The sequence below is a fragment of the Festucalex cinctus genome, chromosome 12, assembly GCF_051991245.1.
Source record: "Festucalex cinctus isolate MCC-2025b chromosome 12, RoL_Fcin_1.0, whole genome shotgun sequence".
NCBI classification, from domain to species: Eukaryota; Metazoa; Chordata; class Actinopteri; order Syngnathiformes; family Syngnathidae; genus Festucalex; species Festucalex cinctus.
Window position 1 is genome coordinate 17,127,676 of NC_135422.1, and position 9,587 is coordinate 17,137,262.

Here is a 9,587-nt window from a genome sequence, read left to right on the forward strand (position 1 = left end):
TACATAAAAAAAACAGTACATTAAACGAAGTAAAAACTAACTTAAAATGTGTGAAAATTATATATTTTTTTAATGTATTAATTTATTTATTTTTATTTTTAAGTCTTTACAACAATATTTTTTATGTATTAATTTATTCATTTTTATATTTATTTTATTATTTTAAAAATAAGTTTTTATTGTATTAATTTATTTATTTTTATTTTTAAGTCTAAGTCTCTAAGTCTTAATTTATTTTTATTTTGAATTCTTTACAACAATTGTTTTAATGTATTAAATTATTTATTTTTATTTTTAAGTCTTTACATTTTTTTTAAATATTGGACAAGAAATACACAAAACAAAAATGATAAAAATAATACTAAAAACAATAAATAAATACTACATGAAGTGCATGAATTGAAAACATTTCAAAAACAACACATTTAAACAAAGCAAAAAGTAACTATTAAAATTCGTTAAAAATATTTTTTTTTTAAATGTATTTATTCTTATTTTTAAGTCTTTACAACAATTTTTTAAAATTAATTAATTTATTTTAATATTTATTTTAAATGAAGTATATGTACTTAAAAAAACAACAACACACTAAACGAAGTAAAAACTATTACAATGAAAATTCCAAAACTATTCTAATCTTGCTCAGGCCTCATACGCACGTACTATAAGGCAGTGGTGGCGATGAGGTTGCGACGGGCGTCTTCCAAGTTGTGAAGAAGTAGCGGGACAGCTCGGACCGCCGCCTCTTTCACGACCTCGTCCCGACCTTGCAGGGCCGCGGAGAACACGAACGCGCGCCAGGCCTCGCACACGCTGCCACGCAGGCGCGCCAACAGCGAGACGCACTGCGCTTGGACCACGCTCGCTGACAGAACACAAAACAACATGCAAAGTATATTTTTAATTTTCATTATGTTTTCAAAACATGAAAAAAAACACACACACAAAAAAAAAAGTGTGGAAAAATGAAATGTGGAAATGTAGAAAACACTTCAATATCCCCCCTCCACCATGATTTTTATTTATAATAATACAGGAAACATGTTTGTGATGTTTTCATTATAAGCTGACGTGTGTAAAATTTGGGGATGTTACAATAACGGCAATATCGTGATATCGCAATATTATAAAACTGCCACAATATATCGTCATCTTTATGTCACAATATTAAAAGCGGCACATCTTTAAAAAAAAAAGGCAAAAAAAATATATAAAAATATTTACGCAAAATCAAAATCAACTCTCTGTTTCATACAGTATGAATTTATTTTGCCGCATACTCACAGAAGCAAAGGTGGAGCCTCTGAGCCAAGGTGAGGACCCAGGAAGGGAACCCAGAATTTTTGTAGGCTGAGGCCAACTTGTGATCGGGCACCCAGGGGAGCGTCAGGAGTGCACACGCGCGCCGCTGCAGAACGTCTTTGCCTTGGCTGCATGCTGCGTAGCAAGAAAAATAATAATAATAATAATTAGGTACACTTAGCAACTGCATTTTTTCACCATGGAGGGTGTTCGCACGGTAGAAGGGGGTGCAGCAACTAAATAAAAAAAAAAATAAAAAAATAAAAATAATCTTCTTTAGCCTATGTTGTAATGTGTGGGTATAAAATTATAAATAAATAAATAAAATGAAAAGTAGCGGAAAAAAGAGGCAGATTTTTTTTGAGAGGCCAATTTTTGATGATTTTAATAGAACTAATTAAATAAATAAATAAATAAATAACAATAATAATAAATAAAAAATAAATAATAAATAATACATAATTAATAAAAGAAATAAATAATACCTAGAATAAAAATAAAATAAATAATAAATAAACAAATAAAAAGAAAATTATCGGAAAAAAAAGAGGCAGATTTTTTTGAGAGGCCAATTTTTGACTACTTTAATAGAACTAATGAAATTAATTGTTATTATTATCATTATTATTATTATTATTATTAAAAATAATAAATAAATAATAAATAAAATAAATAAATAATACATAAAATAAAAATAAAATAAATAATAAATAAACAAATAAAAACTATTGGAAAAAAAGAGGCCGATTTTTGGGGGAGGTAAATTTTTGATGATTTTAATAGAATTAAATAATAATAATAATAATAATAATAATAATAATAACAATAATAATAAATTTGAAATAAATATAAAAAATAAATAATAAATAAAAAATAAAAAATAAATAAAAAATAAATGAATAAAAATTAAAATAAATAAAAATGTTAATAAATAAATAAATAATATAAAAAATAAATAAAATAAATAAATAATACATAAAATTACTCAACTCAACTTTATTTATAAAGCGCTTTAACAACAAGCATTGCTGTATACAAAGTGCTGTACATAAACATAAATATCAGTTTTGCAGTAAAGAATAAGGGAACAAGAACAAAAAAATAAAATAAACAAATAAAATGAAAACCATCGGAAAAAAAGAGGCCGATTTTTTGGGGAGGCCGATTTTTGACAATTTTAATAGAACAAATTAAATAAATAAGAATAATTATAACACTAATAAGAAATAAAAATAAATAATAAATAAATAAAATAAAGAAATAATACATAAAACAAAAACATAAATAAATAATAAATACACAAATAAAACTAAATAGGACTATATAAATGAATTTGACTTGACTTGATCAATTAGATAAGTCTGAGCCTAATTGATTGATTGACCCATATTATCGCAATTTTGTGTACCACTGCATTAGACAATAATGCTATCTATCACAGTAACCCCGGGTTTACACCGGTTGCGTGTGCGGTGCGGCTGCGGTGCGGTGCGTCTTGACTGCGTGCTCCAGACGCGTCAATTTTTTTGGCCAATCCACACCGGCTCCGCACAGCTGCTCCGTCGCCGGCCACTTCCCGCCGTGTCTCGCGTGACCGCGCGATCATGTGGCATTAAAAACAACGACAAACGCACAGAAAGTCTGTGCACAACAGAGAAGCAGAAAGAGAGGTGGACTTTTATTATTTTGTGGCTTTCCACCTCCAATATAAACCTCTGATCGTCCATGTTCGCTGGTGTCTAAACCGTGAATGAGCACCTCGCACGTTAACTCCAGGCCCGTCGACGCCCACATCACGTTTTGCTAGCATGCTTGCGAAATAGGAGCTGGCGAGTGTTTTATCTTGAAAGGTAACCGGAAATTTATTTTGAAACTGCGTCGGTCTTCCTGTCCCGCTCGATGTGTTTTGTCCTAGCTTGCCATTTGCTGGAGGCCTGAGACGCAGTCCACACGCAACGCACCCGCAAGCGGTGTAAACTGCACCATTCGAATGAATGGAATCTAGTTGCTTGCGTCGCCGGAACGCACCGCAACCGCACCGCAACCGCAACCGGTGTAAACCTGGGGTAATACTTACCGGTCAGGTAGAGCACGCAGTCAAGGACTCTCAGAGCGATCTGGACGGCAGACTCGTAGTAGTTCTGGTTGGAGACGGGTGTGGCCCCGCCCTCTAGCACTGATCGACAGCTCCTCAATGTCCTGCCCAGATTCTCCGTGGACACCCACAGGAGTTGTGGCTGTCTGCGAGATTTGAAGAATAACAAAGTAATGCTTATAGTCGACATAGCTTGGAAAAATTAGTAAGTGCTGCCTCTGTCAGCAAAGGAGGTTGTTGTATTAATCAACAATGCGCAGTAAACGTCAAATAAAAAAAAAAAAACTCCCTTTATTTTAGATTGTACGAAAAAAAATATGTTGAAAATATGTTGAAGTGAAATCCAAATACATAATAAGTCAAAAAAAGTAGTCAAAATTGAGGACGCCACCTGGTGGGCGAGGTGCAAACGGCGGCAAATCGGAGGATGAGCGCAACGCCCCGGAGTGCGGCGAGTCGACGTGCGCTTTCGGCTTCGTCGCCGTCCGAGTCCGACAGCGCCGAGAGCTCGTCCAATTGGCGGCTCAGCACGGCCCAGACCTCGCTGTCGCCCGCTTCGCTGGTGAAACACGACAAACGTCGCCGTCAATTTCTGAAGGCTGCGTTAAATTTAAAGTCATTCCCACCAACTCACGCGCACGGCGCCGATTTCGGTGTCCCGTGCGCCGCTTTGCAGACTTTCTTGCTCGGCGTGGGCTCGTCCTCGGCTTGCCGCATCAGCACGGAGATCTCCGCTTTAAGCGCGGCTTTCAGGAAGCCCTCCGCGCACTGACGCAAGCGCCAGAAAGGGAAAAGGAGGAATAAAAAAAAAAAAAAAATGTGAATACATATAATAATAATGTTTGAATCAGATATGTAAAGCAATAAAAATGTCTTACTGTCATTACTGCTAATATGCAGTGTAGACATACATATTATGCATTATCACACCAAAACAAATACTATAAGAAATTTTTATCCTAATTAATCTCATGATTTCAATAATCAACTCGGGATTAATCGCAAACTAATCACACACAAAAAAACAAATCTATTAAATTGTTCAGTGAATGACATGTATGATTGGATTCTTGAGCCTTGGAGGAGGTAATAGCCATTCCAAAGGAAGACGACTACTCTACTTCAGCTTGAGTTTCGGTTCCCACGGTGCGCGCCAGCGTCCCGCAGACCTCCACCACTCGCCTCATCTGCAGCGGGGCGGCGTTCTCGTAACCGGCGGCGGCGACCGACAGCGCCCATTCCAAAGCGTGACACAGAGACTGGGTCACCTCCGTCGTCCCCAAGGGGGCGCCGGGCTCCAGGGTTCCTACACGTAAGAAATGTAATCTTTACAGATGCAGACAAGGGATGGAAATTACAATGTTTTTTAAAATCGGATTAATTTATTAATCGTTAGTTATGTTTGGGTTTCCCTCCTGAAGCTGCTGCCCCCGCGACCCGACCCCGGATAAGCGGAAGAAGATGGATGGATGGATGGATGGATAGTTATGTTTTTATCAAGTCCGATATTATAGAGTGTTATTGTTTTGCGGAATTAAATTTAAAAAATAATAATCAATTTAAAAAAAAAAAGTTAGATTTTTTTTTTCCTCTTTGATACATTTAGAATGGGAGTAAATTATCCACAAATTTTTGTTTTTTGTTTATTTATTGAGCAAAAAAATGTAATGGCTTGAAAAATTCACGAATACAGTATTTTATAGTTTTTCTCATCAATACCAGATTTCTTTTTTTTTTCTTTTCCCCTCAACAGCACGCACTTGAAAGTTGGCCGCATTTGCGAGTGAAATGCTCGCAGTGTCGAGCCCTGTTGTAGTTTTGGAATTTTTCATTTTAGTTTGAATTAGTTTTCAGGGTGGTTCTGTTAGTTTTTAATTTTTTATTTGTTTTTTAGTTATTTAATAAATGGTTGGTTTGAATTAGTTTCAGTATTAGTTTTTTTTTTTAATATGTATTACTTGTGAGCAATATTTAAAAAACACCATGGAAGCGACATCATCTTAAGGTGCCTTTCTATTGGCTGCTGCGAGATGATGTCACGTCTGTCGTGTGACACACATTCAAATGCCCTTATTCCGATTAATATCAAAATAAATCTATTTCAAATCACATTTAAAATCATCCACAAAGGCTCATGCACTAAATTAATTCCCAAAGACTAAAACGAAGGACATTTTTGCTATAATTATAGTTAGTTTTAGTTAGCTTTGTAACCATAAAATGTCATTTCAGTTAGTTTTAAATTTTTTACAAAGCATTTTCGTTTTTGATTTTACTTCGTTCACAAAATTGTTCTTTGAATTTTAGTTTTTTTCCATTAGTTTTACTTCACTAAAATAACCTTGGTTACATCCAGCTGTTATTGTGAGTTGTAACTTTGCTAACTATTAATGTTAAGCTGTTAATGTTAAAACTGATTTAGAATCATTATACATTATTATTGCACGGAATTATTTTTTGAATAAATGACACCTTTTAAATCAACGTTTGTTGGATTTATTACATTTAAAATCATAATCATCCTAAATAACTGAAAGAAATTGAGATTTTATTTATTTATATATTATATGAATAATATTCTAATATATAATAATAATATAATATTTTCAAAATATTAATTAAAACTCCATTTACAAAAATACTCGACAAAGTAAGTCTCATTATACAAAAAGAATGCACCGGAAGTAGCCTGTTAGCTAGGCATTGAGCCCCACCTTGTGTCATATTAGGGTGTTACAGTTCACTTTTGAGCCACATAATGGGAAGGAAAAGCCCCCCAAAACTTTTTTAACAATTCATATTTTCTGTCAGATTTCTTTGCATTGAAAAAACAGCAATGATTTTTTTTTTTTTTTTAATCCATACTTAACATACTCGTGTTGGACGCCTGAGCCTCCGCCAGGTTGCAGACGCTCTCTAACACCTGTGCCAGGTACGCGTCCTCCAGGAGGGGGATGCCACTTCGGCGAAACACGCACCGGGTCAGGCTGAGCAGCTCGCCCTCGTACCCGCCCGCGGGCGTCTCCAGCGCATGGAGAAAAGCGGTGACGAACTGGTGTCCCAGAGCCTCAGGTAAGCCCCCCACCTCCACCAGCCGCGTCAGCAGCGCCATGGCAACCGTTCTCAGCCGGGCGTTACCGTGGGCCAGGATGGCGCAGGCCGCCTCCCAGACCCTCCTCAGGTCCCGTGGGGAGCTCACGCCCCTGACCACGTTGGCGACCACGTGCAGTGTCGCGGAGGCGAGCGACTCCAGCGCCGACGGGGAGGCGAGAACGAGCGGCGAGGGGCAGAGGTCGGCGCACGGTGGCGGGACGGCGAAGGACGGGAGGGCGGCGGGCCAGAGGCCGGGCGGGCGGGCGGCGACGTGCTCGCGCAGGACGTCGGCCAGCTCGGCCGCCAGGAGGGTGAGGTCGCGGGCCAGGCTGGCGAAGATGAACGGCGCCCGGACGAGGAGCGAGTGCAGCAGGGAGCAGAGGGCGGCGCGCGCTCCTCCGTGGATGACGCCGCAGTCCGGGGCGGCGGCCACCCGCAGCAAGTGCAGCGACACCCACTTGCTGAAGTCTTAGGGGCAAGCGAGATGAGAGGAGACCATCATTAAAAAAAAAACAAAAAAAACGCAACAGGCCAATCAGAGACTGAATTTTGGGGTCATGCACTCGAGCATAGCAGCACGTTGTTATTAGGGATGTAACGATAACGGCAATATCATGATATCGCGATATTAAAACTGTCACAATATACCACGGCTTTAAAAGCAGCACATCTTTTTAAAGAGTCAGGTTGATTTTGATTTCCATTTGTGCAGTTCTAGCATCCTCTGGTGGCTAGTTTTTTAGTGCAACGTAATTTTCATTAGGGATGTTTTAGCCCTTCTATGTTTGAAATCTATGCTAATTGTCACCGAATCAATATGCGGAGGAACTCAATATGTGCGTGCATTAGCAATTAAGTGCCTCAATATTAAGTCTTATTAGAGACTGTAGGTTGTAGGGGTGTTAAAATAAAAAATAAAATAAAAATCGATTCGGCAATATATCGTGATATTACAGCGCGCAATTCTCAAATCGATTCAATAGGCGGCCGAATCGATTTTTAAACATCCATTTTTGATAGAAAAATATTCAACAAAACTTCTTACTTAGGGTCAAGGTTCACACCTAAATCAGGGAAAAAATGTTATATTAATGGAACATTAAGCCTTAATATCTGATTTCAATGCCGTTCAAACATGAAACAGATTACAAACTTTATTAAATTCAGGGACTCACAGTTTTAAGACTGAAGCTTCAAATAAACAAATCATACATTTTCATAAATCTTACAGTGTACATGTACAAGTTTACTGATTCGTATTTTCTAAATTTGAGTAAAAAAATTGCAACAATCAACTTATAAATTTGTATCGGGATTAATCGATAAATATCGTATTGTGATGTTTGGATATCGTTACATCCCTAGTTGTTACTATGCTAGAGTTCATAGGGATTGCTTCCTGGATTTTTAGCGGAAAAATATTTGCCTGTCCAATTTAAAACCCAAGTTCAAGACTGTAGTCTTCTTTTCCTTAGCAGGACATCGAACTGACATCCGTTAATGTATATTATTAAAAAAAAATAAAATGGCAAAAATCACCCAAAAATCTGCCGATTGGTGCTCATTTTAAAAGAGCTAATGACGTCTGATGGCTGCTTTAAACCTAAACGACGGACTTCTTGTTCAATTTTGGGTATGGCTCCTTGAGACTTTTTTTTTTTAAATAACATTCAAGCCCTAAAATCTGATGACTTCCTGTTGCAAATGGGTGCCTGACCCCAAAAATACATACTATTCCAAATCCACTTCTAGACCCGCCTTACCAGCGCAGCGTTGCGTGGCATCCGGGTAGTCTGTGGGCTGACAGGCAGGATTGGAAAACATGAGCGACGACGACTTGATGATGTGCTGCACAAAGTCCAGCAGCATGACGCAGGCGGGCTCCGAAGTGGACTTCTTATTTAGCCCGAGAGACACTGAAGGAATGACACAGCCTCTTAGGAAGCACAAGTTTTTCACAGAAAATATTTTTTACGTAGTTAAACTGTAAACCAAAAATGTTAACAATGACATAAATTAGGGCATGTTCCACATTTTTATTTTCATGTATTTTTATGTAATAAATTTCTCTGAGATATCATTTTTGTAATTATACATTACTTTAAAAAAAGCCAAACAAACAAAACAATGACCCAATGTTTTTGTTTTTAGCAATTTGTATATACTGTACAAAATTATTTGTGCTGTCGTGTTTACTTCTTAATCATGTAAACATTTATCTGCCGCACCCCCTCCCGGAGAAATGACGTCATAATCATGCGCCAAATAAAAAAACATTCGCAAATGTGAACAGCTTTCAATCGATAATGGTTGAAAAGAATGTTTGTTTCCTTTTATCAGACGTACCTGCGTTTACGTCAGTCAGGATCCTGTCAATGAACTGACACAGGATTTGTCGGGGTTTCTTTACAGCTTCGTCGTATTCCCCCGGGCTGGCGCTGAAATAACAAACATTGTGTATTTAAAGCCCGTTTAGTTTAGAGAACATTCAGTAAGTCGAACGAACATAACAGCGAATGTGCGCAGGTTAGCTTAGCCCGTTAGCCATTAGTCAGCCGCAGTTTACCTGGTAAGCTCATGAAGAGCCGGTATCATAGCAGTCATCTCCAGCCCCTCCATGTTCAACATTGTCTACATATTGTGTCTTCTAATTCATGTTGAAATCATTTTGGATCGGGACTTCCCAAAAGCAGACCGGTCAAAAGTTTCGCTCCATTTTGACGTAGTTTGTGTGGTGGTACGGCAACAGTCGAGGACCAAAAAGCTCGCTGAAGCACGAACAGGATATATTCTGTATATAGATTTTTATTTATTTTTTTAGTACTTGTATAGGATAGTTGTAGTAATTGTTAATAAAATGTTATTTTCTTTAAATTAGAATGAGTATTATTTTATATGATAAATCATTTTAATCTAGTATACATTTCATTATTTAAATTATTCTGTTTAATCATATTTATTGATTTTATATTGAAGTATATGTAGGGATTAGATTGTTCTAACTTATGTATGCAGTAGTTCTAACTAGCTAAATAAATTAACCCGTATTATCCTGTAGTAACAATGATAATGGTCAGTTAATAATTATATTTTAAAT

General features: G+C 37.2%; 1 protein-coding gene across 2 annotated transcripts in view; it reads right to left on the reverse strand.

Moving 5' to 3' along the window:
- Positions 1 to 9,236, reverse strand: part of atr (ATR checkpoint kinase) — a 42,320-nt gene extending 33,084 nt beyond the window's left edge. For both annotated transcript variants that reach the window (XM_077540036.1, XM_077540034.1), the window contains exons 1-10: positions 9,057 to 9,236; positions 8,837 to 8,928; positions 8,254 to 8,406; positions 6,272 to 6,958; positions 4,519 to 4,703; positions 4,032 to 4,165; positions 3,789 to 3,956; positions 3,380 to 3,543; positions 1,285 to 1,437; positions 664 to 865 (exon numbers count right to left, since the gene is read on the reverse strand). In XM_077540036.1, coding sequence (XP_077396162.1) covers positions 664 to 865; positions 1,285 to 1,437; positions 3,380 to 3,543; positions 3,789 to 3,956; positions 4,032 to 4,165; positions 4,519 to 4,703; positions 6,272 to 6,958; positions 8,254 to 8,406; positions 8,837 to 8,928; positions 9,057 to 9,118 — 2,000 coding nt within the window. In that variant the 5' untranslated portion in view covers positions 9,119 to 9,236. The remainder of the gene's footprint in view (positions 1 to 663; positions 866 to 1,284; positions 1,438 to 3,379; positions 3,544 to 3,788; positions 3,957 to 4,031; positions 4,166 to 4,518; positions 4,704 to 6,271; positions 6,959 to 8,253; positions 8,407 to 8,836; positions 8,929 to 9,056) is intronic.
- Between the last annotated feature and the right edge of the window lie 351 nt (positions 9,237 to 9,587).